This window comes from Rhipicephalus sanguineus, chromosome 3 (genome assembly GCF_013339695.2).
Source record: "Rhipicephalus sanguineus isolate Rsan-2018 chromosome 3, BIME_Rsan_1.4, whole genome shotgun sequence".
In the NCBI taxonomy this organism is placed as follows: Eukaryota; Metazoa; Arthropoda; class Arachnida; order Ixodida; family Ixodidae; genus Rhipicephalus; species Rhipicephalus sanguineus.
Genome location: NC_051178.1, coordinates 188,708,081 through 188,723,343, shown reverse-complemented (window position 1 = coordinate 188,723,343; position 15,263 = coordinate 188,708,081). Strand labels below are relative to the sequence as shown.

At 45.8% G+C, this 15,263-nt stretch overlaps 1 protein-coding gene across 1 annotated transcript in view; it reads left to right on the top strand.

Moving 5' to 3' along the window:
- Positions 1-12,828, top strand: part of LOC119387872 (protein furry-like) — a 32,924-nt gene extending 20,096 nt beyond the window's left edge. Inside the window, 3 exon segments of the mRNA XM_037655424.2 lie at positions 203-421; positions 3,212-3,465; positions 10,869-12,828. Of these exon segments, the coding sequence (XP_037511352.2) occupies positions 203-421; positions 3,212-3,465; positions 10,869-11,145 (750 nt within the window). The 3' untranslated portion in view covers positions 11,146-12,828.
- Positions 12,829-15,263: the final 2,435 nt, after the last annotated feature.

The following is a 15,263-nucleotide window of genomic DNA, read 5'->3' as shown; positions in this document are numbered from 1 at the left end:
GCAACTCGTCCACCCACTGAAATTTCGGCCTTGCCCTTGTGCACTTGCTTTCATGTGGACGACCAGACTTGTGGCTATAGAGTTGCAAAGCTTAGCTAGCCTAATCTTTTGCCTTCTTGTTCTGACTTCTCGGAAAATGAAATGCTCTGACTTTTGCCTCAGGCAAATTACCACAGGTTTTTCTTTCCCACCATGCTATCAGGGACGTGGAGGAGCAGTGACAGAGCGTCTGCGCTGCCTGGTGCTGGAGGAGCAGGAGCACTGGGAGACGTTCTTGGAGAAGCGGGAGCATCTGGCTGAGGCAGCGGACGCTGTGCGCTCAGGTGCCAAGCTGGAGGCCCTTGGTGAAGCACTCTCCCAAGAACTCCTCCTGGAGCAGCGCCTTGACCTTTGCCGTGCACTCTACCGACTACACTTTCAGGTCTCCACAGCGGCCATGTTGTACAGTCCTTCTCTACTTCTCTGAAAGGGACACTAAACTGGAACATTGAATTAGTTCAAACTGCTAAGTTACTCTTTCCGAACTTTATTGTCGTTAATTTGGCCATTGTACATTTATTATCAGAAGAGCGAACAAAGGTTAAATCTTCATACTTGAATTTTGTGCTAGAACCCGAGCACCTGAATGTGGGGGTGACATTTCAGATTTCAGTGTGGTTTTCTTTTCTTTTTTTTTTTGATATTTTGGTCACATTGGGTCAGTAAAATTTTTCTGAAACTTGCCATGTTAAGTTATTGGCCCCTTAAAACACAATGTTACACCCTGCCAATTTTTTAACCTGAACGCGCGAGCATCGACTTTCGAGTCGAAAAGCGCCGTATGACGGAGCACAACGGTGAAATGAGCGAGAATACGCGCATGCGCTCAGTGAACAGTCCAGTGCAGCTTTCGTCTGCCAGGCTGTTATGCGAAACGGATCCAACCCCACCTTCTTTCTTGTCTTTGCTTTTTTTTTTGCCGTTTTTGGTTTGCAGTGGTGGATATCTTTTTTAGGGGTGTGCGAATATTCGAAATTTCGAATATTTTTCGAATAGTGTTTGCTATTCGATTCGATTCGCACTGGAATTTTACTATTCGAACTTCCCCAAAACAAATACAGTCAACGTCCGATTGAAAGTGACCACTTCAGATTTTCAATATGCTTCACCTCATTACACTCTCGTATTGCGGCAAAGTTGGCTTTCAAGCTCCGTTACGGTGAACTTTGCCAAAAGACAGTCAACGTCCGATTGGAAGTGGTCCCTAAACTTTCAATATGCTTCACCTCATTACACCCCGGTATTTTGGCAAAGCTGGCTTTCAAGCACCGTTACGGTCGAGCTTTGCCAAGAGACAATCAACGTCCAATTGGAAGTGGTCCCTAAATTTTCAATATGCTTCACCTCATAACACCCCGGTATTGCGGCAAAGCTGCCTCGCAAGCTCTGCTACGGTGGCAAATGCACTAACTCAAGAAAACGCTGGCTCCAACATGGAGATGAAAGATGGGGCAGAGGTGGGGGATCAATTAATGCTGTTTTGGACCTGAAATTTGGGCAGGAATTCCGAAAAATCGGAAGTCGAAGCTTTTTAGCATCCAAAATTTCAGATGTTCTTATATATCGACGTCTACGAGGCAGATTTGGAACTCCGGACTTGAAGGGAGCACACCCTTGTCCGCCACATCAGTTGGGCTTCCACAGAAGTTGAAAGATGAAGAGAGGCTGAGGAAATGGCGTCTTTGCCTATCACGTTTAAAGTGTTGTTGGCAACACATTGGTTGCACCAAATCATGTACATAAACAGAATTTGGCCTCTACATTGCCTCATTCTTGATAAGACAACTATGTAACACCACCTCGTCAGTACTTCATCAACCTGGCATAAAGAAATACTTTCATGTTGCTATCTCATAAGAATATACTTAGGAATCCTCTCTAACTTTATTTCTGCAATTTCGCTTCGAAGTATTAGAAAAATATTCGAGAAATATTCGAGAAATATTCAAAAAATATTCGATTCGATTCGCACTCACTCTTCAATATTCGAATTCGCTTCGCACCCAAAATTTTGCTATTCGCACAGCCCTAATCTTTTTGCCTAGGGAAAGTGCTGCGTGAACCACTGGAAAAATTTTTAAAAAATGTTGATACTCGCCTAGTGAAATAAGCGGGTGTAGATCCCATCCCATCCATCTGAAGTGCGACCACTTGACCTTTTCTTTATAACTTGATGGCAGCTTTCAGAAGAGAAAAAAGGATTACGATAACAGTGCTCAAGAGAAGCGGGAGGGGGATGGGGGGTGTCTGGATCCCCGAAACAGCCTAGCAGAATCGCGCATACGCGCATATTCTCGTTCCTTCGCTGCTGCGCTCCATTATATGGCACTTATTGACTTGGCAGTTGACGCTCACACATTCAGGTTAAAAAATTGGGTGGCTGTACCTAATTAATTTTTACCAATAAAGAATAAAGTGGGCCCTTGCAGACACTGCAATATCTGTGACATCATAGTGAGTTATTATGGGAACATAAGGCAGCATTGCCACTTGTATTTTCTTTTTGCTAATCTTCTGGCTTACCAAGCGTGGCATGCACTGGCTAAGCATCGTGGCTTAGATTCGGTTTACAGCCGAGGCGGCAGCATTTCAGTGGGGCCAAAATGCAAAAACGCTCGTGTACTTAATCTAGGACGGCCACCGCTGTAGCTAAATTAGTAGAGCATTGGACAGGTTAGCCAAAGGTTGCAGGTTTGGTCCCTGCCGGCCGCAAGTTGTCTTCTTGTCCCCCTTAATTTCTTCACATTTATATCATATTACTATGATACAGTTAAGAAGACTACAAATAACATCCTCTATACCTTCCTCGACTTTGTTGTGTGTTGGTTTTCATTAATGTTGTGTCTAACAAAGAAAAACAAGCCCTTAAATTCTCCCTCTTTCACTCATGTAGTGAAAATTCGCCTTTTTCGCAATGCCACGAGCCCACGGCACATGTGCCCTTCACTAAAGGTAAAGTCACGAAACCCCTCTTGATCTCGGAGGCTTTCGTTCTGGCGATACCGGTTTTCCAGTTTGGCAATACCAAAACTACAGAGGGCAGCACTGGAAAATGAAAAAAAAAAACGGATTGTTATGTGGTCCCCGCTACGGCATGCCTCATAATTATGTCGTCGTTTTGGTGCATAAAACCTCGGAGTTTAATTTTAAAATTTAAACGCTTTGCTTACAGGTCCTGCTGCTGCTCGAAGGCTATCGGCGCCTGCTCGAGCAACTGGGCTGGGCTGCGCCTCAGTGGCAGTTGGCTGACCTGTCCCAGGAGCTGACGGCCGTGCGCAGCGAGGTGCTGCGCTCCATCGAGGACACTGAGAGCGAACGACTGTCACCACCACCTCCTGAGGGCGCCGAATCTGCCGACCCCGAGGACACCCTGGCTGCACTGCTGAATGAGAGGCGGTGGGCCGAAGTAGCCAGGCACCTACACGGGTGGGTTTTTGCCTTAGTCTGCAGTGAACAAACAGCATATGTAACTACATCCCATGTACCGTAGTTAGACAGACATGCTGACCTCAGTTACAATGAACCTCATTCCCTGCAAACCGTAGTTACATCCAGTTAGACGGAAAGTCTAACTGCAGTTATTCCACTATTCATGGTTGCTCCAATCTGAGCTTGACCAGAGCCACCTAACGAAATACTGGCACCCATGTCGGCAATCGAAGGCAGCGCGACTCCACTGGAGGCCCAAGTGTCTTTCCAAAAGCGCATCATCAGATCTGTTTCAACAACAGAGTGGCTGATATGCTAAACACTCTGGCAAAGGAAAGCACGCGTGTATTAATGCCAAATACGATGATATAAACATATCAAGCAATAGATTGTCTTGCTTTGTCGCCAACTGCAGGGCCCGCAGGTGCGAGACCTGCGCTGACTTTATGCCAAATATATCGGCAAAGCACTTGAAGCAATATGCCCGGAGGCTGCAGATGCAAACAGAAAGTAGTGATCTTAAAGAAAATACAGTAAAACGTCATTAATTCGAACTCGGTTATTTCGAAATCCCGCTTAGTTCGAAGGATTTCTGCGGTCCCGTATTTTGAAATGTAAATTTGAGTGGATAATTTGAAGCAGCGGTCAGTACCAGCCCGGTTAATTCGAAAGCTTTGGGTGCCATCTGCCAATTCTCGATCCCAATTTCGCCGTTAATCCGCAGAAACGACGGCCCTTGGGAGCCACCAGGCAATGCACTGTAGCGATACTAACGAGTGACCGGTGAAGCACCCCAGCCTCGCAGCTGCCAGCGCAAAAAAAAAGGAAAAAAAATTCGGCAGATCCCACATATCGTGGGAATCGATGTTATGCGAAGCATGCGCGGGGTGGTGACCGTGCGTAATTTTTGACATTGAGCGAAAAGTTACGGAATGACGCTAGAGAAATATGAAAGTGGTATACACACACTTATATTTCGATGGGTCGTATATGTATTATATAACCAGTTGTTTACAGATGTGTAACGATGGCAACAGCAACATGGGTGATACGAACACCAGACGCGATAAGCTGATATGTAGTGCTTGTATTGTTCAATAATGGATAGCGTGAATCCGAACAGGACAAAGAAAGAATATATAATGACTAGGGTTTAACGTCCCGAAACGACGATATGATTATGAGAGACGCCGTAGTGAAGGGCTCCGCAAATTTCGACCACCTGGGGTTTCGACCACCTGGGTGCGTGTCTTTATTGTGCACCTAAATCTAAGTACACGGGCCTCAAACATTTTCGCCTCCATCGAAAATGCAGCCGCCGCAGCCTACCAAGGAAGTAACACAGATGCACATGACAGGCGTTACTCGCAACTAAGCTTCATTCAGGAAAGTTTCCCTAGATATATACACAGAGGAGTGGCACACGCAGGCGCACTGCACGTACGTTACAGTCACAGTTACAGTTGTTATGCATATACTTGTCCGTTATGACGGACAACGTATGCACGTTTCAAGAACTCGTGTGTATGTGTAGAACTTGACGGTCAAACTGGTAAGCGCAAATAAACAAGACAGGGACACAGGAGGAATGAACATGGACAGGCGCTATCCATATGTAGAAGGGGTTCTTGACAGTTCTTGAATAAGGTCATCATCACCGTGATCAGTGAGCACCAACAGCTGGACTGGACTTGTTAATCGTATCCGTTCGTGATCGCGGCTATGAGGAGTCTAAGTGTAGTGAAGTGCGAGGTATAGTGCAGCTGGTGGAAATCCTGGATGCCTGTTACGATGAAATGCTCTATGATGGCTCCTGTCATGGACGCAGCAGCGAGGTCTTTTGATGCCCTCTCCACATCCAATCCGTCTTTCACGCAGTATAAGGACCAAGCGTTGTTGAGTCTTGATAAATCAATGTTGATGTCACCGGTAATGATGAGAGGCCTGGTTCTCTCAGCAGAATTATTGTAGGAAGCACTGACGCCGGTTTTTGCGTAATCCACGTGGTCCGCATTGCGGAGCACGTGGACGAGTGGATGGTAGTTGAGCGTCTTCCAGGGGTGTTCTGTCTTCTGTTTCCTCACTTTCCTTGCGTCCGCTGCGGTGGTGTAGTGGTTAAGGTGCTTGGTTGCTGACCCAAAGGTCGTGGGTTCGATCTCGGCCGCGGCGGTCGCATTTCGATGGGGGCAAAATGCTAGATGCCCGCGTTCTCTGCAATCTCGGTACATGTTAAAAAATACCCGATGGTCAAAATTTCCGGAGCCCTTCGCAAAGACGCCTCTCATAATCATATCGTGGTTTTGGGACATAAAGCCCCAACAATTATAATTATTAACACTTTCCTTCCATGTCAATGTGTATGTTCGCGGTTACTGTGTTGCTTGAGACTCTGTATCACCTGTGGCACATACCCGCATAACATTAACTCTGGTTTACGGGTATGTGCCACACATGACTGAGAGAAAGGGTTTCATGACGTACGCGACAGGTATCTTGCATTAGTCATGTCATGACCAGTGAATCGTGTTCGTCACACACTGTTCCCCTGCTATGCCAATTTTGGTACAGTCAAATGCCGATTTTTCGGACGCCCGATTTTCCGGACATGCTCGAAAATTCGGACGCTTTCGCGGCACCATCACCAGCTCCATAGACGTCAATGTATTAGAACGTCCAAAATTTCGGACGCTGAAGCTATTCCGCGTCCGATTTTTCGGACTTTCTGCCCAAATTGCAGGTCCGAAAGGCATTATTTGAAGCCCCCCATCTCTGCCGCGTCTATCATCTCGTAGGTTCGAACGAGCGGTTTCGCGAGTCGATCTGTTTGCGACGATAGCACAGTCCGAAAGTCAGCTTTGCTGCAATACCAAAGCGTTATGGGGTGAAGCAGACCAGAAATTCCTCAGTATGCCACCTTGAGGACATTATGATGCCCTCAGGACGTCCTGTTATGGTACTAGAATGGCACTAATCCAGTCCTGTTGTCCGTACTCATAACAATCTCAGGGCGTCCTCATAACAACACTTCAGGACATTTTTAGTATGTTTTCAGAACAACCATTGTGCAGCCGGTTCGGTACCCTAGGCTGTGTATATTTTTGTATTACTCCATATGATTTATTCCTTTTCAAGGTATTTACATACATTAAAGGAAAAACACCATTGTGAGGTCTTGTGTATGTATACTGCGTCAAGAAACGGAGAGGTGACATAAGTGCTTGACTATGACAAAAAAAAAAAACAAAGCTTGTTGACTGAAATTCATTTATTTAAACAGTAATTAGTCCTGACTGGTTATGAGGACCGCTTTCTCAGGCATCCGAGTCCGAGTAGTCAGAGGCAGTGTCTGAAAAAAAAAGGCAATATTAAAGCATTCAACACAAATTTGCAAAGATGTTTTACTGTACCGGGCTACTCCTGCAAAAAAAAAGACGTCAAATAAAGGCAGTTACGATTTTAATGAAAGGATTAATACATGCAAAAGGAACCAGATGCTGTCCCGTATAGAACAATGCTACATTTCATGACAGTCTCATGTGATGTCACCGCAGCATGCGACGACTGCGACTCAATGGCCCATGTTTGTGAACTTCCTCGGAAGTCTGGCACAATGTCCTCGTCACCACGTGTATCGTGCACAGTGCACTCATTAGTGTTAGAGGCTCCGCTCTGACAGCCCACCAGTGCACTCGACACAGGCATCGAGTTAACTTGCCCGAGGTTGGGCCATGTGTCAGGCGCAGACGTTGATTCCCCGTTATTCACGTTGGGACTCTCCGAAGTTCACCGCGATTTGTTCGACTGGTGCCGATCCATTCATTGGAGCATCAGTCAGAGCGTTGAGTAACGTGAAGCACCCATCAACACGGCGATTGACCTCCCGTCGACGTCTACGATTTGCACTTTCAGACATCTCACTTTTGTTAACTGTACACTACACTGTGCTGTACACACAAACAACAAAGATGCGGTTTGCACTCACCTTCATTGCAAAATCCCATCTTGACAGTCAGTTGACTTGGAATGGCTTGGCTGGTTTGGCTACTTGACTATCCAGAACGGCAACGCATGGTCAATGGTTGCCAGCGGCTAGTTTGTTATTACGCGCTACAGCGGCGGATATTCACTAATATATGGCTGCCACTTTTAAGAACATACTATTTTAAATGAACATTTCGCAATATCAGCTTCGATACCCAAGATGATTAATTACTTGTGTCTCAGAAATCGAAACGCGTAATTAATTGAAGCTTTTCAACCAAAAGAGAAGCAACGAGGCGAAAATATGCAATGACTGTGTGAAACAAACGTGCTGAGAAAATTTTCACATATGATATGCATCTACTTAGTGTGAAAAGGATGCGAAGAATCATATGTAAGCGCTCAGTGCATGCATTGCATTTGTCATCCCCAAAAGGTTCCTGGAAGAACCTTTTCAGGACAACTTGTTAGCGCGCTCTCGATATTGCTTTTGTCATCCCCAAAAGGTATCTGGAAGAACCTTTTCAGGACAACTTGTTGTCCTCAGAAAGCACTCGCAAAGACGTTTCCGGGTCAAACCAGCTCGTGTCGTACTCAATACGTACCAAGGACATCGAAAAATGTGCGAGGACGATTGTACCATTTGAGGACGACCTCGGGACGTCGAGTGTTGTCTGGGTGTTTACAATGCGCACACGCATCGGGGAAAGCCGGATGAGTCGTCCGCTCTTCCGCCCCAGTCTTTGCGTTCCGCGTCATCATTTACAAACGCTTCATGCGAGATAGCCATAATCTATTCCGCGCTTTGCAGCTATCAGCGGCGCTCATCACAAGATGCAAAAGTGGCGGTCGGCACGTACGTAGTTAAGCGGGGTTCGCGGCAGGTACCGAATGTATTTGCGAGAGCCTGGGCGCGCACCAAAATGCCTGATAATTGTACTGGGAGGAATTAAAGCTATTTCGGACCTGGCTGCGGCGCTGTGACCACTTGTGCAGAATAAAAAAGCATGAATTTGTTTTTTCGGACTGCCCGATTTTTCGGACGATTTCGCGGTCCCTAGGGAGTCCGAAAAATCGGCAGTTGACTGTATATGTATTACAAGTTATGGAGATGACCAGGAGAGTGCCCACACGTAGGTGGCTAGACGGACGGACGGACGGACGGACGGCTTTTTCTGGGAAAATAAAGGAATTATTGAAGGATGGTCTGATGGAATTTGCGATGTACGCGAACCTCCGATTGGCGGTTGCTCCGGCAATTAACAGCTGTCACTTCACCTGCTCCTCGCAGCGTCAGCAGCGAGGAGCAGGTGACATGCTGCCTGCGTGTCACCACTGTGTTGCTGTGAAGCATGTATTCTTTTCCGCAGGCGCGCATTTAATTAGTCACGATAATTTATTTATTTATTAATTTTTGCGCTGGCAGCCAAGAGGCTTGTTGTTTAGCCGGTTTAGCGGCAAAATTGAGACTGGAGATTGCTGGAAAACATAACCCTTGGAGCCGCAAACTAGCAGGGACAGCAAACGACCACCTCTGATTACTTTCAGTAATTGTATGTATGTTTTTGGTATGTTTGGTTAATTCGAAAACCCGCTTAATTTGAAGATTTTTCACAGTCCCAGTGACTTTGAATTAACGAGGTTTTACTGTACACTTTATTTGCCTGTATACTTATGAAAGGCAGCTGAATATTTATATCTTTATTCACAAAGCTCTGTATCACACCACCTTCCCGTGTAACAAGTGCCAACTGCAGTTAGCAGCAGCTGTATTTTACTTCAGTTAACTGAGGTTTGTCGTAACTGAGGTTAGCGTGCCCGTGTGACTTGGGTATTAGCCTCTGTTCAGGTGTTCACGGTTTTTAAGGTTTCCCCTAAAGCAGTGTTACGTGCATGTCGCACTAACGGGACCTCCTCATCAACAATAGCAAACCTCTATTGCAGAAATGGCAGTCACAGCATAATATATACAGTTGAACCCGGGTATATCGAACTCGCCAAAAAACGTTTATTAGTTCGATATATGGCATAATTCGATATAGGCCCGCTATAGGATTTTGACACAAAGGCACATAACAATAAGAAAAGTACTTTATTAATATGGTGGCTTACTTGCGTGCCCTACTTTGGAACAAAATAGTCCTGGATTTTCTTCTGTGTCAACGACTTCGCTGCCTGCGACAGCACAAACGCCTCCACGTTGTCCAACAAGTCGGAGCAGCTGAGGCTGCAACCTTCCACATTCACGCAATAGCGCCGGACCAACGCAAGTGCGCTAATCACTTCGGAGGATGTAGGCAATGGGCCATCGTCAATTTCCTTATTGTTGTCGCTTTGGCTCGTGGTCGGCACGACGTCTGGAACGTAGTCCTCATCTTGTAGCTCACCCATGATGGCGACATCATCGTCCGCACTGACGAACTCGTCGAATGTCGATCCGTCGATAGCTCCCGGGAACTCTGCCAGCTCGCTCCAAACTTCGGCGGAAACACCTGCGGTGTTTTCAGTGCTGTCATCGGAATTTGGGGTGTCATCACCAGGCATGCGGAAGCCGGCACGCCTAAAGCAGTTCTGGATCGTCTCCTTCGTGACATCTGCCCACGATCTACTCAACATAGAAAGAGCTCCGAGCAAGTCGATCTTAATCTCCCTGCCGACACGAAGGTTCACAGAGCCCCAACAGGCAACACCACCAGCACGGACCACGCTGAATGAGGACTCGAGGAAAACAGGCAGCAGCAGGCACACAAGCATAAAGAAAGAAAAAATGGCGCTCACTTCTACGCTTCTACCGCCTCTGTACCTCGGAGAAAGCACGACGGCCTCTGATTGGCTGTAAGCGCTGCGAGCGGGCCAGGATCATTTCTTGCAGGGGGGTGTTCGCCCGTGCACAACCGGGTCTAAACCACTTTTTCTAGGGTGGCGCCGGCAGTTTTCCCCGCCACCGCGAGGGAAAGCCAACTTGCTGGGCACTTTTGAGGCACATGGAGTTTGATATATCGGTTGTCGTTGCTATTTTCGTTCGATGTAACAGTAACTTTTGCTATATATATTCTCAATGTAAATTTACCGTGTTTAGAAATTGTTCGATATACGGGATAATTTAATATAAACGGGTTCGATATAGTCGGGCTCGACTGTACATGCACAGGTGCCTTGGCTGTGGTACAGCGCATTCTGGACACATTTAACCGAACCATAACTAACATGATCAAAGTTAAATGTTGCCTCATGTACAAGAACGACCACAGTACTTGTATACAAGCAGGCTAACATGAACACTGGTTGCATGATACGGTAGTACTCAAAGCAGATCATTTATGTGCCTGGTGTGAGAGGAAATCCGAGAGTTTTTACTGCCAACACTGTGTAGAGTTCTAACTGAATGGTAGTTTTATGCATACTACTATGCTGTGCAGGCAACACAGTCCTGGAGAGGACGAAGATCTAGAGGCCGTGCTTGCTGCCTACTGCCAGCACCTCAGCCAGCAGCGAGCGGGCATGCCACCATTTTTCGCCATGACCCACCCCGATCCAGATTTGGCGGTGGTCGGACAGCGGCTACGAGAGCTCAGCTTACAGCTGTCCTCTGCACTGCATGCCTTAGATATCACAGCTGTGTCAGGTGCCATGGTCGCATCACCGGACCACACCTGCATTTTTGACTCATCGCTGTTCCGCAAGTCAGACTGCTGAAGATTTCAGCCACGGAACGGCATGTATAGGTCACTGCGGCTTTGGCCCATTGCACTGCCATCTGAATGTTGTTGACCTGTCAGTAGGGGCAGACTGGAATCGTTGCATGCAGTGGTGTCAAAACGGTGCCGTTGTGTTTTGCCATGTGCATCTGACTGTCTTGAACTTTTCAAACTGGCCCTCAGCACTGGGCATGAATATATGCACAGTGGCCATATTTTTAAGCTGGTCCATTGATCAAACATTGTTGTGCTTGCTAGTGTTTGAAAGTTGCTTAATTTTTTTGGGCCTCATCCTTCATTTTATTCTGCTCTTTTCATTGGCATTCACTTGTACGAATTTTTTTCCCTTCACTTGTGTTGAAGAGGGTTCTGACATCATAGCACGATCATTTGTGTTTCTGACTTCTGTTGTAGAATTTACTACTCCAAGAAAGGTGCTTTTGCATTGCCCTCAAAGGAAAATGCATATACTGACCAAAAAGTAAGAAAACACATGTTGTATTTACTTGCATAATGATCACACCCCTGAGTTTTGTCATGAAAATTTTATTTTTATTTTCTCATGCGTAATGATTGCACCCCAAACTAACTGTCACAGCCAGTAGCGAGGGCAATTTCCATTCAACAGTCATGTGAATGTGGAAATGCTAGAACACTGTGTTCTAGTTACTCCCAATTTATTCATAGGTCATCTGTCTACGTTAATAAAGATGGAAATGGCACTGCACAGCGGCATACATCTTTGGCAGCTTCTGTATCAACTGTCAGGAAATGTTCCTTTTAGTAAAAGTGCAGCATTTTTACTGCGGCAGCCTCCAAAGTAGGGGCTGTTTGGAAGGTTCCAGTGAATCTTCATCCGTGAATGAAAATGTTGCAATGTTACTGCAACTTGTCTACTTCATCAGAACATCTCTGCATTCCTTAAAAATCGTGGTAATTCATAGTTCAGTTTTCCATTTTTCATTTGCAGTTCGTGTAGAACCAAAACCTAAATGATAGCCACGTATGGAAAAATAGCTGCAGAGCAGAGAGATCAAGTCAGCTCAGAACTGTAAAAAAATAATTAATGTTCACTTTCATAAAATCTGACCATTCCCGACGAGAGGAGTCTTTGTTAGTGCATATATTTGAAAAGTGAAAAAGAGGTGGGGCTGTGTGCCAGTATACTTGCATTTGATACTTTAATATACAAGCAAGCTCCCCGGCAGGTTCGGTGGCCAACGAAGGCAGCAAGCTTATCTTAATGTCAGATTGCTAGTAGAACACTAGTAGTGCAATCTTCTGTGTGTATGTGTGCGTGCAACCTCTGCAGGGTACCCTTATATGCCACTTGTCTGTAGCCTTTAGTCATTAGATCTCACCAATAGGACCTTTAGTCCCTATCCGTCTCTGAAAATGAGTGTGTCCAGTAAACGTTAGTCATACTTTTGGTTCCTCAAGGGTGGTTATGCTCACACCTACATTCACCAAACAGGCTGTAACTGACACTCTTATACGAAAGTGACACGTGACCTGACTTGGTGAAGCACCGTTTCACCTTTCACGATGATGAGAATGAATGCCTAATGTATGTCTGTGTGAGTGTACGAACGGTGGAATTAAATGTTGTCATGTAAATCTTTTGCATAGCAGCACATGTCTGTGTACGTGTTTTTGAATTAAAATATGCCACTTATATGAACCCTATGTCTGGGCGTTGTATTCTTTGTGCTACATTGATCAATAGGTTAGTCGGCAGGACTTAGCCTGCCAAGCAAGTACAACAGCTACGAGAGATACCGAAGGGGAAGGCTCCTGACGAAGTCAACGTGCACTGAAAAAACTGCATGCAAGTGTCATTTTATCTTTTTCGGAGTTTCCCCAGTGCAGGTACTGGAGTCGGGAGTCTGCAACCTGAGCACAATGCCACAACCAGTTTTCCGGGCTAGATATAGCATGCAAGAGAACATGCCAACCGCGAGACCACCAGGAAACAGCGCGCTATAAAACGACATGCACAGAACTCGCACAGCAGTAATACCGATTGGTCCTGCGGCAATATCTTATGACAACATTTACTGCTAAATTGTGTCTGGAGTTCTTGGCACATATAAAGTGCCACATCTACATTTGGCACATAAAAAAAATCACAGTATAACTGATTGCATAGCCAATTAGGCTGTTGGTAACACATTTTTACACTTCCGAGATTTACTGTAGCTAATGCACTGCAACAAGTTGTGGAGTATTGTAGAGGGAAGGAAAAGTGGTCGTTAGGTCATAGTTATTCGCAAATACACAATAGTGGTCTTTCGGAGGCAGGCATTAGTATCCTGCTGTGCTGTGCCAGGGAAACGGACGTGGATGAAAAGTTGGATGTTAGGAAATAAGAAAAAGTATTGCCACAGCTAAAAAGCCCAAGACATTGACTTGGGGGAGCGTACACATTGCTGGGTTTTTTATTGCTGTTAAATGCTGCAATGGTCTACCAGATGATCTGGGGCCGAATAAAGATAAGCAGCAACCAATTAGCCTCTGCGACACATGAGCTGACAGTTCGATAACACACCTCATCACACACCAGTTTTGCGTGCTAGATATACCATGCAAGCGACATGCCAACTACGAGACCACCAGGAAACAGCGCGCTATAAAACGACATGCACGGAACTCGCACAGCAGTAATACCGATTGGTCCTGTGGCAATATCTAATGACAACATTTACTGCTAAACTGTGCTTGGAGTTCTTGGCACGTATAAAGTTCCACATCTACATTTGGCACATAAAAAAAAATCACAGTATAACTGATTGCATAGCCAATTAGGCTGTTGGTAACACATTTTTACACTTCCGAGATTTACAGTAGCTAATGCACCGGCTAAATGCCGGCAATGTTGTATCGGATTCACCAATCTTGTCTACTGCTGATACAGGCAGTAAGAAGAAACTGCGTTATCTAGGTGGTGATATTGTACTACAGTTATTGAGTAAAGCTGGGGCTTTGGCAAAAGAAAAACAGCTGTATGTGCACATTCTTTTACAGCTTTTGGAACTTTCCAAAGTGACTTATCTGTCACTTTGGAAAGCAGCCACAGCTTCATATTGTTGCAACACCAAAAAAAAAGGGGTGAGGGAGGACACTGTACAACTATCTCTTCAAAGGATCAGTGGTTGCTCTAGTGTTCCTCACTGTTGTCTTCCATTATCTTCTTAGATTTATAGTCGTGAGAACATTTTGTCTGTGCCGCTGTCTAGGCTGCTCTCCAGTTCCCACCATAAGTAGCACCATGTGTTTTGACTCAAATGGGGAGTAAAGTCCAAATTTGGTATTAGAACATTAATTAGTCATATTAAGTTTACCTGTGTACGCTTGGCATTTGTGATTTCCTGTAAGCATGTTGTGCTAGGTAAATTAGCCTCTTATAACTAAAATTTAAATACTAGGAAATAAGTAACTAGCAGCTTTCATTTCTGTCGAAAACAGGCAGGCATAGAACATCGACAGAATGTAAAAAAAAAAAGCCGGAAAGTTCACGCAAATTGAGATTAACGACCGTTTGCATGCGACAGAAAATACACATAAAACATGATAGTTTTTATCGAAAATCAACTCATTACTCATTAGGAGGAGGAGGAGGAATAAACTTTTATTGAGACCAGCAATTTGTTTGGCTGGGCCTAGGCCTCCCACGTGGGGACGTCGAGGTCTTGCCTCTCCGCCGCCTCGCGGGCCTGCTGGGTCGCCCAAAGCTGGTCGTCGAAGTGGGAGCTGCGCAGGGCGGCATGCCATCTCGACGAGAGGGTCTCGGTGTTAACGGACGGGTACTGGTGTTTACACTCCCACGGCATATGCGGGAGCGAAGCGACCTGGGTCTTGCATACCTTACAGGTGTGGTTAGGATAAATGTCTAGGTATATCTTGTGGTATCGATGTAGTGACGGGTACGTGTTTGTCTGTAACAGGTGGAGGGTGGTTGCCTGCGCTCTGTTTAGTTTGTGATGAGGGGTGGGGAAGGTTCTTTCAAGGTAAAATGCTTTGGTGATGTCGTTGTAGCTGGTGAGGCGATCGCGTTCCGCGGGTACACCTGCGCTGTCTCCGGCACGGTTGACCAGGCCTCGTGCTACGGAGTGTGCG